The sequence below is a fragment of the Gossypium arboreum genome, chromosome 1 (genome assembly GCF_025698485.1).
Source record: "Gossypium arboreum isolate Shixiya-1 chromosome 1, ASM2569848v2, whole genome shotgun sequence".
NCBI classification, from domain to species: domain Eukaryota; kingdom Viridiplantae; phylum Streptophyta; class Magnoliopsida; order Malvales; family Malvaceae; genus Gossypium; species Gossypium arboreum.
Genome location: NC_069070.1, coordinates 14471740 through 14492681, shown reverse-complemented (window position 1 = coordinate 14492681; position 20942 = coordinate 14471740). Strand labels below are relative to the sequence as shown.

The 20942-nt window shown below is 32.1% G+C and overlaps 2 protein-coding genes across 3 annotated transcripts; one reads left to right on the top strand and one right to left on the bottom strand.

Moving 5' to 3' along the window:
- Nucleotides 1–11666: 11666 nt before the first annotated feature.
- Nucleotides 11667–14243, top strand: LOC108480846 (putative glycerol-3-phosphate transporter 1). 2 transcript variants are annotated; one of them, XM_017783966.2, is made up of 3 exons: nt 11667–11829; nt 12303–13377; nt 13453–14243. In XM_017783966.2, exons 2-3 carry the CDS (start codon nt 12366–12368, stop codon nt 14016–14018), a joined length of 1578 nt encoding a protein of 525 aa, XP_017639455.1. In that variant the 5' UTR covers nt 11667–11829; nt 12303–12365; the 3' UTR covers nt 14019–14243. The 2 variants fall into 2 exon arrangements, with proteins under 2 accessions (XP_017639455.1, XP_052883424.1); XM_053027464.1 differs by having other exon boundaries at nt 11669–11829; nt 12295–13377.
- A 2157-nt stretch (nt 14244–16400) lies between these two features.
- LOC108480847 (uncharacterized) lies at nt 16401–17052 on the bottom strand. Its single transcript, XM_017783967.2, has one exon. It carries the CDS (start codon nt 16820–16822, stop codon nt 16652–16654), a length of 171 nt encoding a protein of 56 aa, XP_017639456.1. The 5' UTR covers nt 16823–17052; the 3' UTR covers nt 16401–16651.
- Between the last annotated feature and the right edge of the window lie 3890 nt (nt 17053–20942).

Here is a 20942-nt window from a genome sequence, read left to right as displayed (position 1 = left end):
TGCTCCATTTCTAAGGTATGGCCCCTCCTTTGTGAGAATCTTATATGGTCTGTAGGGGATGGATCAATAATTCGTGGCTGGAAGGATTCTTGGGTTCCTGAATGGGGCCGCTGTTCAGATATGCTCCAGCTCACTCTAGTATTAACTTGGAGTGTGTTCTAAGAGATTGGGTGCTTCCTAATGGTAATTAGAATTCAGATTTGCTCCTTTTATGGCTTTCTAATGACGTGATCCAGCGTATAGTAAGTGTTCCTCCTCCTCATCCTGAAGGGGGAGAGGATAGGATCATTTAGGCTCTTCTGGGTCTGGGTCTTTTTCTATTCGAAGTGCTTATTGGGCTTTAAAAGAGAGTTTCTAGAGTCCTCATGATATTGTTTGGAACTCCGTATGGAAATATCAAGGTCCACAGAGAGTCCGTCTTTTTCTTTGGCTTGTAGGTAAACAGAGGCTTCTCACAAATTTTGAACGTGTTAAGAGAGGGATTGGACATAGTAGTACGCGTCCTCTTTATGGGCATGATAACAAGGATATTTTATATGTTATCCGTGACTGCTCAAAAGTTAAGGAAGCTTGGATGCTCGTTGTTCCTTTTGAGAAATCTAACATGTTTTTCTTTGACCCTTTTCAAATTTGGTTTTCCTCTAATCTTTGTTACCATGATAAATTGCAAGAAAAGGGAACTACTTGGTCCTGTCTTTTTGGGATAATAGCTTGGAGACTTTGGAAGAACAGGAACATTTTCATCTTCCAAGATATTAATTGGACGGTTTATGAGATCATTAAAACCTCCCTCAGCTGGGCTCAACATTTTGAATTAACTCTGGGTGCAGCCGGTTCCACTGTAACTTGTTAACAGGAACCTTTTCATCTTCCAAGATATCAATTGGACGGCTTATGAGATCATTAAAACCTCCCTCAGCTGGGCTTAACATTTTGAATTGACTCTGGGTGCAGCCGGTTCCACTGTAACTTGTTCTGAAACTTCTCTTCACTTGGCTGATAATTGGGTCCACCTTTTCACTGATAGAGCAGTTGCTAGTTATTCTGAAAATGCTTCAGCAGGTGGAGTAGTTCGAGACCAGAATGGAAATTGGATTTTGGGGTTCACCCATTATTTGGGTAGATGCTCACCTTTGGAAGCTGAATTCTGGGGCATCCTTGATGGAATTCTCATTATATTGAGTAAGGGTTATAAAAAAGTTTGAGTTCTGTTTGATAACCTTGAAGTGGTTAAGGCTTTGTCCACAGAGATATCAGTGGATTCAGGCTCTACAGTTCTCAGGCGAATTAAACGACTTCTGCGCTCTAATGGGCAATGGGAATTTAAGTATGTCAACAGGGAGTATAATTTAGTCGCCGATCAATTAGCAAAGATCAGCCTCTCTTGGAAATCACCTCTTCAGATTTTTTATGTGCCCCTTGATTTGGTGGCTATGGTTATCCAGCAAGACAAAGCTTTTAGATCCTCTTAGGAGGTTTATAGTTGTATTTTTGTTTATTTTTCACCCAAAAAAAAATGCAAATTCAACTATTATATAACTTTCCAAACCCACCCAAATTAATATTAAAATGAGTGAATATTTCCATTAAGATTGGTTCAACAGCTTGCATGATTTTCCGGTCTTTAGGACCAGAGCCCTCCTTGTTTCAGTAAGTTCTCCAAAAAGACTCTTCAACTCATCTCACAGCTTCTTCTCTTTATTCCTTTGCCATCTTTTCTTTATGGATAAACTACTTATTTAGTCACCTGAATTTACCAGCATTTTTATTTTGGTCACTCATTTTAAAATTTTATTATTTTAGTCATTCTTGTTAGATAAGTTGTTAATCACTCTTTCATTAAAATAGGTTTCATCACCAAATAGAATGTTAATGTGGCATAGTATAATAACAAAAGTCACCCTCAATGTTCATCTATTTTATTAAATTAATCTCAATTTTTTTAAAAAAATTAACCTACATATTATACCAATTAGGTCATTATTCTAAAATTAAGAAAAACATAAATTAAAATTAAAAAATATATATAAATTCAAAATTTATTAAAATTATAAAATATATAAAATACTCAAAAATTATAAAAGAAATATATTTAAAAATGATTAAATTTAATATATTTTCTCCTTCCTTCCTCAAAGTCCACACTTTTCCTTCTCATCTTTTCAGTCAACGCCAATTTTTCTTCCTCCTTCCCTCAAATATTTTCTGTGCTTTACCATTTTGAGCGACTTCAATTTTTCTATGTGAAAATGGATTAATTTTTCATTTAAGTTTTAATTGTCAATATGGATTATTTATTCGAATCAAAATAATAACAAAGAGGAAATCTGAATTTTTATTTGAAGGTAATTAATTAGATAATATTACTAAAGAGCAAATCAAATTCCATTGCAAATCACTTAAAATAAATGCACACCAAGAGTTTGTTAAAATGATAAACAAAGATTTGATTTTCCCAATCTAATTAATATAATAATAACACTATCTTCTTTACCCTACAATCTAAAATCATCTCATCCCCACCATCTTTCTATTGTTATTTGTTCTCACCTTTTTGCTCTGAAGGTTCCCTATAGCCATCGCCTGTGCCATTTTCTTTGCCAACTTCTCTTACAATATCTTTTCATCTCTGCTCATCAGACATAATTTACAAAACCACAAGTAAAAAATAAAGAAAAGTTCATACAATTAAAAGAAAGAAAAAGAAAGAGGGAACCTTTCATGGTGTTCTTAGGGGGTTAACGCCTATTTTTAATAATTTTAAATTTTTATGTATTTTAAATTTTAATCTAGATTTTCTTAATTTTTAGAACTACGATTAAATTAGTATACTGTGTAAATATTAAGGGTTAAATTTATCGTATTTTTAAAATCAAGATTAAATCAATAAAATGGATAAACATTAAGAGTTAATTTTGTTGTTATACAGTATATCAATGTTTCATTTGGTGATCAAATTCTTTTTTAACTGCAGGGTGACTGAAACTAACAACTTAACTGACAAGAGTAATTAAAATTAATAACTTATTTAATAAAAGTAACTAAAATAACAAATTTTTTAAATAATAAGCAAAATAGAAACATAAATAAACTCGAGTAATTAAATATGTAATTTACGGTTTTTTGGTCTTTTAACATCAGATTTAAAAGCAATTTTTAACAACTCAAACCACTAATTGGTGTGGTGAGTTCGAGGCGGAAAGCTGGTGGAGGAATTGAGTTCCTTTTTTAAAAGCAAAAGTAAACCAACATGGTGACGCTCAACATCAAACCCCACTCAAACTAATCCGTAATTTGGCGGCGAGAGTTAGCTGCGGTGGCCCACTTTCTCAAAGCCGGGGGAAGAGGCCGGAAGAATATACCTTATGATAATACAACCGATATTTCTTATTTAAGCTATAATAGTAAAATTATAAAAATAATTTTTAAAATTTAAAATAAATTATATTATTTTGAGGGTATGTTAATTTTTTAAAATTAATAAAAAATTATATTCATATTTACTTATAAAACCTTAAAGTATCTCTCAATAAAAAATAAACTTATATATTTTAAAAAGTTTCTAAAAAATTGTACTATTTGTTGGATATGCCACCCGCCTTTTCCAATATTAAACAACCCACAACCGGCTATCCCTCCTGGTTTTTCAAAACTTCTTTGACCACACATATATTTCGAAATTTTCCAGCACCCAAAATAGATGCAATGCCTGTGCCTTTGCATAAAACAAAGACCTACTTGCTTGCTGCTCTTTATTAGTGGAAGCAGAGAAACATGAATGAATAGCACAAAAAATGTGGCTTAGGTCACACTTTCCCAGCTGAGTGTGGACTCGTCACTATGCGATAATTATAATTGTTAAGCATACAAAGAGAAGTAATAGCCACATACAAATATTGTTTGGCAACTTTCACTTTCACTTTCACTTCTTTCTGGCTTCTCAACATAACAGCTAGGCTGCTATCTATTATTGTCTTTGCTATAATTATTGCGAAAAAGACCCTAATACTAATACCTTTCTTTTCTTTCTTCATTTCTACCATACCTTTCCATTTTCAGGACATAATAATAATAACGGTAAACTATTAAAATATTCACTTTTATTTACTTCATATTACATTTTAGTCACTTATATTTGAAATGTTACGTTTTAGTCATTTAGATTATCGCGTTGTAACATTTTAGTCATTGAGCCGTTAATTGTCGTTAATAGTAAGCTAACGTGACACGTTAAATCATCATTTCAAGTAAAAATTTTAGGTTAATTTATACAATCGATCCCCATATTTTTTTTGTTTTAAGCAATTTAATTTCTTTTCTTTTATGTTCTTTTAACTTTCCTTTTTTTTTTTTCCATTCTCTTCTACTTCTCCCTCTGTTTTTCTCCCTTCTCCATTTCTTTTAACATAGTTTTTCTATGCTTGTCATTTGTTAAAACTAATCCCTATACTTTTGTATTTTTGAACAATTTAATTTTTTTCGAGTGAGGTAAGCTTGTGGACTAGTTTTAACAAATGACAAACATAAAAAAACTATGTTAAAAGAAATTGAGAAATGAGGAAAACAAAGGGAGAAGTATAAGAGAATGAAAAATAAAAAATAAAAAAAGAAGTTAAAAGAACATAAAAGAAAAAAATTAAATAGCTCAAAATGAAAAAAATATAGGGACCAATTATAAAATTTAACATCAACTTACAGTTACATCGTTAATGATAATTAGCAGCTCAATGACTAAAATGTTACAATACAAATGTTACTTGAGGTAAACAAAAGTGACTATTTTAATAATTTATTTTAATAATAATAATACTATTATATATGTTTTTGTATATTACTAATACTAAATCCCGCTAGGGTTTCTTTCTTTATGATTTATTTATTTAATAGTGGAGTAATAATCTAAAGCAATTATAATAAATACATAATTAAATTAGTAAATTAGTGAATCTATAGCATGTTTTTGTTAAAAATGAGAAATGTTTCTATTATAGAAAAATAAGTACCAAGCATGTTTGATTTTTTCATTATTAAAAATATTTTTTCATTACCTAACGTATTTTCAATTTTCAAAAAAATAAAAATAAAAATATTTTAAAATGAAAATAAAATAAAAAGAATATTTTCAAAAATGGGGAGCCTTGTTTTCTCAAATTTGTGATTTTCATGTCGACCTGACAATTTCTTTCCGACGTGGCCAAACATCACATTACGTCAATGATGGTACCCCTTTATTTTATACGCTAATGGCCAAATCTCATACATGGATAACCGCTAATTTGCCCGTCATTTTCCTCTTTAGAATGAGCCTAGCCAGTGGGGTAGCTAGGGGTTGATTGCCACATTCCATGGGAAATTTTTTATTTAAATTTTTTAAAATTTTAAATGAGTAAAAATAAAATTATGCTTTATTCTTTTAAAATTAATAAAAATTTAATTTAATCCAATAAAATTTAATTTAATCCTTTAAAATTATATAAATATAAATTATTAAAATAGTAAAATTATATCTTTACTATCGTAAAATTACAATTTTATTTCGACCCATTAAAAAATTTTCGACTTCGCCCTTAAACCTAATGATACTTTTTATAAATTATTTAAACTTTTAATTTTTTTAGTTAGTCAATATTTTTCTTTTTGAGGAAGATAATTAACTCCTTTTTATTGTTAACGAGGAAGTTAAAACCTCCTCTCTTTTTTTCACTTGTAAGTTGTAATCAATATTTTGGAATTGGATTAGTAATCGGATTGATTAGTCATTGGTTCAATGGTGTAATTAATTCAATTAAATAATTATAAAAATATTTAAAAAATAAAAAATCAATTCAACTATCAGTTCAATCGGTTCGTATTGGTTTTTAGTCCAACCAATTCAATACTATTCTTCAGACCAGTACCTCAATCAGTTCCCTGTCCAACTGACTGTTATGATATTATTTAAACACCATTGCTTGTAAACTACCCTTGTCAATTTTCACAATTTAAAATGGCATGCCTAGCTTTTCTAACATCTTCTGCTTGTATATAATGGACACAATATTTTTCTAATAAACTTTAAAGATCGATATATCTATTCTATAATTTTCATACAAATAAAAAAAAAAAGACAGTGTGACCAACATATTTCATAACCTTGAAATATAAACTACTAGAAATATATAGCTGATCAAAAAATTGATTATAGAGTACTTTAGATTCATTCATTCACATTTCAAGTTTCTCATTATCTCTTTTATATCAATGATGTAATAAACTTTTGTATTCACAATTATGTTCACAATATAAAACATAATCGGTTTGCCACTGAATACAACTAAATAAGAAACTATAATGATCTTCCTTCTTTTCAAATCTCTCTATATCACTTCAATTGCTCTTTAGATATTGTAGAACTAACGTTGATAATGGCAATATAGAACGATCGCAAAGTAATAAGAAAAAAAAAAGAAAACACATAGATTTTGCGTGGAAAACCTTTTAGTAAAAATCACGAGCTGAGAAGAAGAAAATTCATTAATGTCAAATTTGAATGATACAAGAAGAGTTTAGACTACATCTATTTATAGGTTGAAAAATCTTATTCTAATCAATGTCAAATAGATGAAATGTAGTAAGGTTGAAAAACCTTATCCTAATCATTGTAAAATAAAAAAAAAAAGTATAGTTCTATATGAATTTTACTTTTATTTTATTTTACTACTGTATTTTATTTTAATAAGGATTCGAGTCACTCAACTCTAACAATCTTCACCTTGACACGAATTCTAAATAAACAAGTTCTTTACCTTTTCCATGAAACCCCTTAAAGGGTGTTCTTCAACAATAAACACCAATCAAGTCCAAACAATGCTCAAACTTGGTTGTAGGAAGTGACTTAGTCATTATATCTGTAGGATTTTCATGACTACTAACTTTGTTCACAACAATATCTCCACGAGTAATAATATCACACACAAAATGATACCGAACACCAATGTGCTTTGTTCTCTCATGAAACATTTGATTTTTCGAAAGGAAGATGGCACTCTGACTATCACAAAACATTATACTGATATGAAGGTCTTTACTGGGTTCACCAAAGAGTCCCTTTAACAAAATAGCTTCTTTACAAGCCTCAATAATTGCCATGTACTCAACTTCAGTAGTAGATAAAGCAACTATAGTTTTCAAAGTGACTTTTCAACTGATTGCGCAACCCCCAAAAGTAAAGACATAACCTGTGAGAAATCTTCTTTTATCAAGGTCTCTAGTAAAATAAGAATCAACATACCCAATGACTCCATCTCTAGTTCTTCCAAACTATAAGAAAATATCAGTAGTACATTGTAAGTATCTGAAAATCCACTAAACTGCTTTCCAGTGTTCTTTACCAAGATTTGCCATATATCTACTAACTACACTAACTCAACTTGTTCTGCAACTTATAACCCTTAAACTTAATGTGTCATTTCTTCTTGCAGAAGTTACAAGTTTTACCTCTATTTGAATATCTTGATCTACCCTTAGATTTAATGTGAGGATTTTGTTTATGTGTTATCGTACGATTATCATCAGTATTTTATTCTTGTCTTCCACAAACAATAAGACCCTTTCCCGAAGAGTTAGATCCAACCATGAGATGTTTCATCTTGTCATACGAGGTCAATGAAGCATAGACTTCATCAACTGTGAGAGATTCGTGGCTATACAAAATTTTATCTTTAAAAGTTAAATAAGACAGGGGACAACGAATAAAATAGAATTAACCCTAAATCTTCTTTATCATAATGAACCTCTATAGCCTTTAAATCTGAGAGAATTTCTTTAAACACAATTAATTGTTCATGCACAGACGCACCTTTCTCCAAACGACAAGCATAAAGATGTTGCTTTATTGCTGCTTGCCAACTAGGGTTTTTGACATACATAGTTGCTCAAGCTTTTTCCATAATGCAGCAACGATCTTTTCCTTCAACATGTCCTATAGAATTTCATTCGACAGATGCAGCTGTAATTGCCTTAAAGCCTTTCGATCTTTACGTCTTTTCTCTTCATCTGTCAATGTTGAAAGCATCTTATCTAACCCTAGTAGGGCATCCTCCAAATCCATCTGCACAAGAACTGCCTACATCTTTACCTGCCATAACGCAAATCTAGTGTTGTGATCTAACAGCGAAATATCATACTTCATTGTTGCCATTACTGTGATTAAGACAAGTAACCTGAAAAGATTTGATACCAGTTTGTAAAACTAACGTTGATAATGGAAATATAGAACGATCGCAAAGCAATAAGAAAAAGAAAAAGAAAACACACAAATTTTACGTGGAAAATCCTTTCAAAAAAACCACGAACGGAGGAGAAGAAAATTCACTAATGTCGAATTCGAATGATATAAGAGGAGTTTAAACTACATTTATTTATAGGTTGAAAAACCTTATTCTAGTCAATGTCAAATAGATGAAGTGTAGTAAGGTTGAAAAATCTTATTCTAATCAATATAAAATAAAAAAAGTATGATTCTATATGGATTTTACTTTTATTTTATTTTACCATTGTATTTTATTTTAATAAGCATTAGAGTCACTCAACTCTAACAAATATGTTTGTTAGATCAATCATAGATGATCATTAATAAAATTTTAAGATAACTAACATTAAATTGAAACTTCAAGAAACAATTAAAAGTCGTAAGTGTTTTAAATAGAAATCCCACTTAATCGTATGGGCTTCACACAACTTTGAAGTAGAGATCAATTCTTCAATTAATCATATTGATCAAATAATGCACATTAGTATGAAACATGTTCTACAATATTACTCTCCCTTATCCCTTAGATTGCATATAATTATCATAATATCAATACTATACAAATGATAGTTCAGATAGTTTAGTATCTAATTTGAGTCCACAAATCTTCTTTCTTAATAAATTCAACAATATGATTTTCACTTGGCATATAAACGAATTGCGGGATCTCTTATTCTCTTTAATTCATAATTCCACAACTATATAACCTCATATTAATACATTATCTTGTTCAAGCTCTCAATTTTAAAACTTAAAACTAATTTCATCTCTATCTAAAACTAAACCATAAAGGTGATTGTTTGTTTGAGAAGGCCAATCATCTTTCCAACATACTTTTAATCTTATATATGTAGTAAACATATATATTTACATGTGTGTATGCTCTTATGAAACAAAGTTCTATATCAACAATAAGAGAATGGTTTATATGTAGTTTGCCCCCTAAACTTGTCCAAAAGTTTCTAGTTGGTACCTGAACATTCTTTTGTACCTAGTTGGTACTTGAACTTGTATTTTGTCATCTAGGTTGGTACATAAACTAACAGTATTAGAGCGAAAGTACCAACCTAGATGACAGAATATAAGTTCAGGTATCAACTATATACAAAAAAAAAAAAAAAAAGTGTAGGTACCAACTAGGTACTTTTAGACAAGTTCAAGGGGAAAACTACATATTAACCCATAAAAGAAGTACACGTTGTTCAACTTGAACACTTCAGCAAATACAATAGATTCTTATAGGTATAACATGTCTATTATATAATCTCTGGGTATTGGTTTCGTTAGCCAAATGTATAATAATTTTATGCATAGATATGTATTACATGTTGACTTTCTTATGTATAACCATGTCTCTCATATGATTATACGTACTTGAAATTTATGTGTCTGGTCATTGAATAATATTTGGGATCCTTTGTGTTTGCAATTGTAGCTTAGAATAGTACTTCATCACTATGTTTGATGTATCTATTAAATCCCTAATAATTCAAAAAAAATTTATGCCAAACACTTAAGAACAATTGCCACAAATTCAACATTCATAGCAAATAATGTTATACAAGCCTCTATTTTAAAGTAAGAAAACATATATGGAAATAGATTCATTATATCTAAATTGCATCTTTAATAGATGTCTGTATATCCAATTAGATGCATAGATTCCATTTAGTTTAAATATGTATGAGATATCTAACTTTATACAAATCACAACATATATAATGCTACTTACAATATCGGAATAAAAACTTTTTCTTTTTGTATAGAGTTTAAGAACGCATTTTATTATTTTAGACCTTTATATTTTCTATAAAAATGTTAATTAATTTTTAGTCCTATATTACCCATGACAGTCAACTCAAAATTTGAGGATAAAATATTTTTCACTATAACGATGTCTCTTAATTATTTGTGGCCAACATGTCATCCATGTAAAAAGACAATGTTATAAATTTGTCTTTCATTGTTTTGACATAGATTAAAATATATTTCAAGTCCTATATTCTTTATATATTTAAAAAGACAAGGTTATAAACACTTAGTGTGTATTGTTTTCTTATGTCTTTTCAATTTTTTTCGTTGCTCTTTCACTTTTAAGTTTGTTTCTACTTTATTTCAATGCCTTGAGAATTTCTGGGAGAATTTGTATCTTTCAAGAGTTTGCTAGACTTAAGTTCTAGCCCCATGCCATTTACACATGGCACACCCAAAATATGGTCCCTTTCTTTTCTTTTTTCTTCATTTTACCAAAATGATTAAATTTTAGTTTTGGTTTCTCTACTAAGTCTAAATTTAAGATTTAGTCTTTATACTTTAATTTTAATATAAATTGGTTCCTATATTTTTATAATGTTATTAATTAGTCTAAATAGTTAATACCGCTAACTTTTAAGTTAAAACATTAGATTATTACATATAATTTGAATACTTTAGGAGTCTTAGAAACTAGCACATAGTTTCCTATTTGCGTACATTTTACTCTTTTTTCAATTTTAGAAAAATGATTAAATTTTAATTTTGGTATCTCTATTATGTCTAAATTTAAAATTTAACTGCTACACTTTAATTTCTAATGTAATTTGGCCCTGTGTTTTTACACTATTATTAATTAGTCAAATAGTTAATACCATTAATTTTTTGATTAAAATATTACATTATTATATATAATTTAATTCCTAAAGGTCTTAGAGATGGATAAGTAGTTTTCTATTTCTTTTAGGTTTGACTTTGTAAATTTTTTTTGACATTATAAGGCAATAATCAAACTTTAGATTTAGCCTTATACTATGCTAAAACTTGAAATTTAATTTATATATTTTATTTTTGACATAATTTGGTATTTCTACTTTTATAATGTTAGTGGTTAGTCTAAATATTGTTAATTATTTCAATAAAATTGTTGACGTCAATTTTTCTTAGGGACAATATTCCAACAAAAATTATCATGATAAGTTCAAATAAATGTTTTTAAGAGAAAATTCATATAAACATTTTCAATGTTATTTTTATCGTTACATGATTATTAAATTAAATTTTTAACTTTAAAATATTACATTAATGAATTTAAGAAAAAATTAAAATTTTAAGCATAATAACAAAAAATAAAAAGCGTAAAATTTTGAAACTAAAACTAAGATTAAAATATATTTTAACACAAATAAATAATAACCCTAGATGATGAACAAAATAATCAACGGTTAGGGTTGTTGATGGGAATTCGGTCCAAAACACAGGCTAAAAAGAGGTTTCCCAATTCATTGATAATGATGCTTTGGGTGTAAAGGGGCAATTAAGTCATCTCACAAAGCGCGTAAGCCAAATAGAAATGAGAAATTACGTAAGGGTATGATTGGCAATTCAAGTCTTTAAATTATTATCGTCATCCTCCCGCTGGGACTGGAAAGCTTAAAATCGTTAAAACGTTTTTGGTTGGTTAACGACTTGAAAATTAAAAAGCAGAGAAGAAAACTAACAGTTTCACTTCACTGCCAAAAAGAAGCCCACTTTTGTTTACATTTCAAAGCTCAACTCAGCAACAGGCAATAAATCTTTTTTTCTTGCTCTTCATCTCTCTGTTTCCATCATCTTTTGTTTGCTTTTTTAACTGCCAACATGTTGCTTTTTTTCTTATTATGAATCTATTCCAAGGTTCAGTTAATTTCCATGTTCGAAATATATATAACTGCAGAAGCCTCTTTCTTTTTTCAAGTTGTTTCTCAACTCTGAAGCCCCTTTTCACCTTTGGACTTGTATTCAACTTTGGCAACAATTTGACCCACTATTTAGCCTTTTTTCTGTAGTTATTCTATAGAGAGTAATTTGGGGTCTCAATTTTTTTTCCCCTGGAAACAATAGCGCATCGGCTTTGTGCCTTGAATTCGACGAATTTTATGATGTTTTCTCTTCGATGATGTATTGCTTATCTGCTTTTCTTTTTCAATTAATACTTTTGTTGATTCTTGGCTTATAGAATTGCAGTCTCACATTGGTTATTGGTTTCATAGTTGTCCAGATTGTTGTATTTGGCCTGTTGGAGAAAGCTGGAGGCTCTACTTTCTCGAAGGAATCAAAATACATGGCTTCACCATCTGAATTGGCTACTGAAAGAAGCCATAGCAAGCCACTTGGGATTCGATTCTGGGAATACATTAAGAAAGCAAAACTTTCCTATAAAAGTCATCAAGCAGTTGTCTTGATTGTAACATTTTTCGCTTATAGTACCTATCATGCAACAAGGAAAACCACCAGCATTGTCAAGAGTGCCCTTGATCCCCAGTCATCTGCTGCAGGCTTGAAGTTCCCATGGAGGATAACATACCTTAGCTCACCTGCTGAAACCCAAAGACGCTCATGGGTTCTAGGAGATGGTTGGGCACCGTTTAATGGATCCGATGGGACAGCCTTGCTTGGTCAACTCGACGTGGCCTTTCTTGCAGTTTATGCTATTGGGATGTACTTCTCCGGACACTTGGGTGATAGAATGAATTTAAGGATCTTTCTAACAGTGGGAATGATTGGAACTGGTTTGTTTACTTCACTGTTTGGTGTTGGGTACTGGGCTAACATCCATAGCTTTTACTACTTCCTCATAGTACAAATGATTGCTGGTCTATTCCAATCATCAGGATGGCCTTCGGTAGTTGCAGTAGTTGGTAACTGGTTCGGGAAGAAAAAAAGAGGGCTAATTATGGGCATATGGAATGCCCACACGTCTATTGGGAACATTACTGGTTCTTTGATTGCTTCAACACTATTGAGCTATGGATGGGGTTGGTCCTTTGTTGTGCCTGGTTTGCTTATTGCTTTCATGGGTATCCTGGTATGTCTTCTTCTTCCTGTTAGTCCTGAATCAGTTGGAGCTGATAGACAAGAAGAAGAAGATGAAGCAGTAGATTCCCCTAAGAAGAAGAGAGAGGGAGTAGCAGAGCCTCTATTGGGATCACATACTGAGATGAAGGAAATTGCAGTGGGGTTCATAGAAGCATGGCGAATCCCAGGGGTTGCTCCTTTTGCTTTTTGCCTCTTCTTTGCCAAATTGGTTGCTTACACATTTCTCTATTGGCTTCCATACTACATTGGCCATACAGGTATTTTAATTTATTTCAACTTTTTAATACTCATTGACTCATTGCTGATTCTCTTCTCTATTCATAAATCTGCAGCTATTGAGGGAAAATATTTATCCGATGAGACAGCAGGGAACTTGTCGACATTTTTCGATGTCGGAGGGGTGCTTGGAGGAATCTTAGCTGGACATATTTCGGATCGGCTAGATGCCAGAGCCATAACAGCAGCAACTTTTATGTATTGTGCTATCCCTGCCCTCTATTTCTATCGTAGTTACGGACACATTTCCTTTGCAATGAACATAGCTCTCATGTTCATCTGTGGCATGTTTGTAAATGGCCCCTATGCTCTTATAACAACTGCCGTCTCAGCCGATTTGGGAACACATAGTTCATTAAATGGGAACTCAAAGGCATTGGCAACTGTGACAGCAATCATAGACGGAACTGGTTCTGTTGGTGCTGCAATTGGACCATTATTAACCGGTTACATCTCTGCCAACAGCTGGAGCGCGGTTTTTATGATGCTCATGGCAGCAGCTCTAGTTGCAGGGCTGCTACTGACAAGGCTTGTAGTAGCCGAGGTAGCTGCTAGGATTTCCGAAACAAGATCACAAGGAAGATCGCAATCAAGATCTCAAGAACCGGAACTAAATGTATGATTTACTTGCAGGGGGAGCAACAGAGACTGCGGTTGTATAAAGCTTGTATGATTTTCATAGTGTTTCTTCACCTCGGATTATAAGATGAAGAGGAAGATACCTTTAAATTATAGCTTGGGCTAGAAGATTTTTGTAGCCTTCTTCATGATGCTAATTACCATGGAGTGACCACCACTGTATTTATATATGTATATATATTTTATAATCATACATAGTTTATTACTAGTTTTTGTTTTTTGTTCAGAAACAGCCTATAGGCCAACAAAATTGGAAGTAAAACCAAAAGAAACCATATATCCAGCAGGTTGCAGTGAAGAAGAGTTGCCTATGTTTGTGTGACAGGATTCAAGAAAACGAAATCTTTTGGTCGAAAGAAAGTTGTGTCCCAATCTCACAACCTGGTCCAGAGGTGCATGAATAGATAGAAAATGTGCGGAAAATAAAGGGATGAAATGAAAGAAAATTGGTCCACAGGAACACGACTGAAAATAGGTTTTAAGTTATCCACCATGTATTTCACAAAGGACCAGCCCACTTGTGTTTTGCAGCGCTAAGCATTAAAAATAAATAAAGGGTTGCTATCAATCAGATTTGCCAAAAAAAGCTTTCCCCTGCAATTTCGTTGCTGATTACAGTTGTTACTTCTTATACTAGTACCTAGTTTGTTTGGATATTGAATTTGTACTTGATTGAGTCCAACATCAAATTTTAATAATTCCATTTTAAAGTAAAAATCTATATATTGCTAGCCATTTGCTGGGTCTTTTTTCTACTTTTATATCATGACTTGATTATGGAAATACAATTTCTTTTCTGGACATATCAAAATTATCTCTATTTTTGTATTATATATATGCTTACACAAATTTTGATAACTTAATAATATGTTTTATATTGTAATTTGCGATAATTAAAAAATACGAACTCAAACTCCGATTTAAAACGGGTATTAATACCATTCTATTAGCAAATAGAAAAAAAAACTGATAATAGAACAGTTTATAAAATTTTAATTACTATAAAACCCTGATCAATTTCACCAAAATTTAAACATTACCCAAAACTACAGCTCAGGCAAATTTTAGATTGAAATTAACTTTGTCCAAATTCAAATCCATTATTTTTAGAATTCAAATCTAAAGCATTAAAAAATTTTCTGAAATATGAACTATGTCCTCAACTCATTAGGAATGGAAATAAAAATTAGATGACAATACAACAGAGAGTAAATGAAATGCAAGAACTTGGAAATATCAATGAACATTTCTCAAGAGTATGGATAGCTTAACTAACCAAAACTATAAACAAAAGCATAGTGATCCCTAATAAATAATCTCAGGGTCCAATAATCCTCTTAATTCCCTGGTGTGGTGTTCACCATAGAAAGGACACCAAAAACTAGTACAACAACAAAAAAGGATTGATATAAAGTACTCACAAAAAATGCACAACACTCATGGGTTTGCCAAACATTCAAGTTTCAACATGCAGCATTTTCATGTTCCTCATTCTTTATCAATACTGAACCAGGAGGCAGCTGCCGGCAATTTATTTTCAACACTACTTATATTAATTGTTTCATTGCAAACAGATTAAGTAGAGTCGACATACAGAAGAAAGATTCAAGTAGATATAGATTTGCCCAATGTTTCAGCTTTCATGGAACAAACACAAAACTTGAAATAGAATGCAATTCCATCCACCTATCTGTAAATCATGTTAATAGCTAGTAGAAAGCTATACTAGATCTCTACGCCTACAACACTCAGAAAATATATATGCTTTCCATGTAACATTTGACAACTACAACATGGAAGCTATGGCAGAGACCTTGGAACAACACATTCCGCTTCATTATAGAGAAAATTGTAAAACAAATTTCAAAGCCATATTAAGATGCAGTATTAACCACCAAGCATGCAGGTGCAAGAAACAATGACATTCACATCTATAAATTAAGGTAAGATTCTTCCTTCTTCAATTTAAGCAAGGCCCAAAGAGAAATAATACTAAAACTAAGACTATGTCAAAGTGGTTAACCTAGATGGCAGCTGCATTACATAACGATTGAAAACTCATCAACAGTTTGCTAATTCGAAAAAGTATGATCACAGGCTATGGAGAAGGCCGACACAAATTCCATTTCCAAACCCACGATAACTCCATCATTCAACAAAATAGCCAATTATGCAAATCCCGAAACCAAGTTAATGGAAAATTTTGATTTTTCAATGTGTGAAAAGAACAAACGCACGATCAAACAAGGGTAGGTTTGAGTGTTTTTTTTTTAGCGGTGTTGCATTCATTCCCTCAAGAAAGAAAAAACCCAAATTCAACATGGTACCAGAATCACAATGAACATAAGATTCCAAAAGCCAAAAAGAACAACGTAACGCTTTAAAAAATATATATATGTAAGTTTAGGCGTCTCCAATTGAATGAAAGAGCACTAAGTTATCATTATGCACCAAATTTGTCACTAATTTATCCTCTCTCTTTTCCCCATGTACAGAATCGCAATATGGTATTTGATCCGACAAAATAATTCCTTTTTGTTTCCCTGAAAAGAAAAATAAAATAAAATAGAACCTGCTGACTCTAACAGTTTCAGAAAAGTGAATCGTATAGAGGAGCTAATCGTCGTCCCTGTTCTTGGGCTTACGGTACTTCTCTTCGACATGCTTGACCATGAAGAGGGCAGTATCGGCCAGCTTTTTGATGTTCGGAACGTTGTAATTTTGGGCAACGTAAACCCCGCAAACTGTTCCTACGATGAACGAAAAACTGCTTTTTATTATGCCCATGATCTGCACTGAAATTTAAGATGGAGAGAGGGGTCGAAATTTAGGGGTAAAAGGGCCAGAGATCGGAGATTTTCTGGGGTTGAATGTTAGAATCGGCTTTTTAGGAATTTAGGGTTTTGCTACGGATTAAATTAATAAGTTTCTCGAACCATCCGGAAGGTCCGAATTCTGACGGGAAAACATGTAAGTACTCTTAAACATCTCAACAACAATTGTTAGTGTATGATTATTTTAAAGAATTTTGGCATAATTTTTATAACAATTATTGTATTTTTTTTTTGGCTTTTTTTTTTAAGTTAGGGTTTTGGGATGGTTTTAATTTTAATTAAGGATATAAGTTGATTTTGTTGTAAGGCGAGTCTAGTTGGTTGAGTTTTATGGAAAGCGAGTCTAGTTGGAAGCGTTTTCTAGCTAACGGTAAAATTCCAATGGCTTTTTGAACGTTGCCGCCAACAATAACTTTTTTTACCCTGTAAATACCCTTCAATTTTTATTTTTTTCTTTCACATCATTCTCTCAACTCTTTTAATTATCTCAAATTCTCTCAAACTGTCTCAAGTTTCTCAACTCTCTCGTTTTTAATAATTTTTGATATTTTTATTTAAAAATATTATTTTTTTAATTATCTCATTTTTATTCTTTTAAACTGATTTCTCACGAATGGTCGCCTTCCTAATCTGCTTCGACGATAAGAATATTTCCGCCATCAATTAGTAATGGTAAGATCGAAATAATTTCAATAATGTTAAATTTAATTTTTATTATTATAATAATTATATATATTTTTTTTTGTAAATAGAAGGATGATCGTGTTCTGGAAGGCTTCATCCATAATATAGGAAAGTATTTTTGAAATTCGTGGCCACTTGCAAGCGGTTGGATTCTTGCATGCGTCTAGCATGCCCGGGGGCTGTAAACTCGATTTGCAACAAATCAGCGCATTGGGGGAAAGATGGAGGCCAGAAACACACTTTTCACCTTCCATGTGGCGAGTGTACAATCACACTCGAAGACGTAGCGCTACAACTCGATCTGCCAGTGGATAGGTCAGTCATAACGGGATTTAATATCGTTTCGAACAAAGTGACCCTCTGCCGATCACTATTGGGTAATATCCCAAACAAGTTCAAAGGTGGTCGAATATTAATAAACTGGTTGAAGGGTAATTTCGACGAGCTCCTTGAAGACTCTAAAGACCGAACAGAGGAGGTGATACAACAATATGCCCGAGCATACATCATAAGGTTAATCGGAGGCATTTTAATGCTCAACAAATCTCAAAATTTGGCGCACGTAAGGTGGTTACTACATCTAGTGGACTTCAATGTCACGAACCCAAGGTCAGTGTCAATCGGTGGTTGTCTGCTCCTGCTGCAATCGTGAGTCTGGTGGCAACTACCGTTTCTACGTCCTAAGGTGACCGACTCATATATATTCTTGTTGGTGATGAGGTAAACATTATTTATTAACAAATACATAATTTGTACAATAATTTTTATTATTATAAGTTTCGACTAACATATCGTTTATACAAGTGGATCCATGGGCCGAGATACGTGAGACTACCCGAGGTTCTAGAAGATATTAAGTTTTTGTTAGATCAACGGTTAGAAGTCGGTGTTAGTTACCTATTCTTTCAAACCTATATTAATTACGTAATTATTCGTAAAAAATTCATAAATAACAATATTTACAATTTTGTTTATCAATTTAAATGGATGTCGTATGAAGACACTGATGTGATATCTTACATCTCGCTAGAAGTGTTGTGCAATCAGCAGATGTGGGACACAAAGGTGCCGTTGATAGTGTACGCGACGGTGGAAATTCACGAAACAGACCGAATGTTGCGACAGTTCGGGTGGAGGCAATGAATTTCACCATCACCGCAAGACCTGAAGGATCTGCACAATGTGGACATGCGGGGGAAGGACAATATTGACTGGTCAGTGCGACATGAGGAGCACATCGAAGCGTGGGATCATAGGATGCAATCCATACCCGTTCGCAAACAATTTTTCTTAGCGGACAAAGCGGCAGTTGATGATTACTTAGCATGGTTTAGAGTCATCAGTAAGTCGTATCTGCTATCATGGGAGGAGAGGAGTCGACAAATTTGAGCGAAGAGGTCACGTGAACCATCATAACAAACTAGGAGGGGATGCGATCGCACAACGGGTTCGTCATTCGCTCCGGCAGAAGATGCACTGCCTGTGAATATGCAATATTCGGGTCACTTCCCTCCAGGTATTCCCATTCAATTACCTAACCATGTATTTTATTCACAAGCACCACTGCACCACAGACCATCGCTACACATGGTCAGTTCTTCTGCTCTCGCAGATACATATTTCGCTTCACCGACGTCCTCCGCATACTGTACCCCTACACAAATGTGAATGCCGAACCTCGTGTCGGGACAATCTCCAACGTGCCCACCACCACAGATGCAAGCACCCATGCAATAGTCGATGGCGATGTCGATGCCTGGTACCTTTCCGGCATACTTGAGATTTAGGGCAGCTTATGGTTTCACGCCTATAATAACTCAAACAACGTGCACATCACTATTTTACGGGGGTGGCTCATCATCTCAACCAGTGGACGAGAGAGTGGTAGATACACGATGGCAGGTGAGGACAACGCAACAATCAACCATGAAAGAAGCTGACGATGGTATTGATCCCAGAGATACAATCACCCTGGGGGTCAGCTACCTACTTAGGCGATGATGACGATGGGGAGGAAATCTACAGGCCGACACCTTTGGATGCACCTCCGGTGGTACGGTCGGTTGTACGCAAAAATACTCCACGTGACCGCCATCCACCGCCTTGTGGCACACATTTTTCCTAACAACACCATTGATTGTATTTTTTATTTTAATTTTGTTTATGTAAATATAGACATATCATAAATAAAATAAAATAAAAATCGAGGTCGAATAAACCATTTGTCATTATTACTATCAATGTTTCATCGATGAATAACAAATGTCGGATTTTATTATCTACATATTGTTTTAATAATTATTATCACTTAATTAGATTTAATTATAAATTTAATTATTTTAAATTAATAATTACTTAATGAGTACTATAGTTATATATAAATTAAAACTAACATATATCACTATAAATAATGTATTAACAAAACGTTTTTCATTCAAATAACATCTAAAAAATTAATAAAAATAATCTTTTAGTATTAATTAATAAGTTCTGTTTCCATCATTAAAAACGTATGATGTTCATTACTATTTGATTTAGTTTAGTTTTTATTATTAAATTGATATTCCTTAGTTTTATTATTATTAGATTTTAATAATGCTTAAAAATTGTAAATGTTTTTTTTACTATTAAGTATAAGGATTGCTTGTAGATGAAATTTTGCGTCATATTCAAATAATACTTTATTTTATCTAATTACTTAATATTTTAAAATTGAATGTTTCCCACTTATTTTTTTAATACTTTTAAAATATTTTATTCTCTCAACTATTTATCAAAATTAGTAGACTTATACTTAAATTAGATCAATCCTCATTTATTTAGTAAATCTGTATTTTTAAAATATATATTTTAAAATTATATTATTTAATAAATTAAAAATAAACAACTAGTTATATATACGTGTAAATACGATTGACATAGATATTGCTACTAATTTTATGCTTCTATTAAAGTATTAAGTAGAAACTATGGGTAGTTTTAAGTATTATCGTAAAAAAATAAACCATCTATAATTATTTTTATTATCTACTAGATAAAATGAAACAATGCCATCTCCCAGTACCAACCATACTAGTAATTTCGCAATAAATTGTAACGACAGAAATGCGTACTTGCTTCTATCTATAATTGAACTCGTCAAGTGTATATTTAATTTAATGTGATTTGGAGAAAAATCTGGTTATAGGAGAAAAAACTGAAATATGAATAATTAGAAAATGATAGATGGATGTTGAATGCTTACCAATTTCAATTTCCAAAATATAGTTGGTCGATGGTCCCTCTATATTCAAAACAGAAAGGACGATGCAATAAAGATGAGTACTACTGACATACGTTGACACCTTCCTCCTAGCTAATAAATATGGTTGCTGTTGCCCAATTAAAAT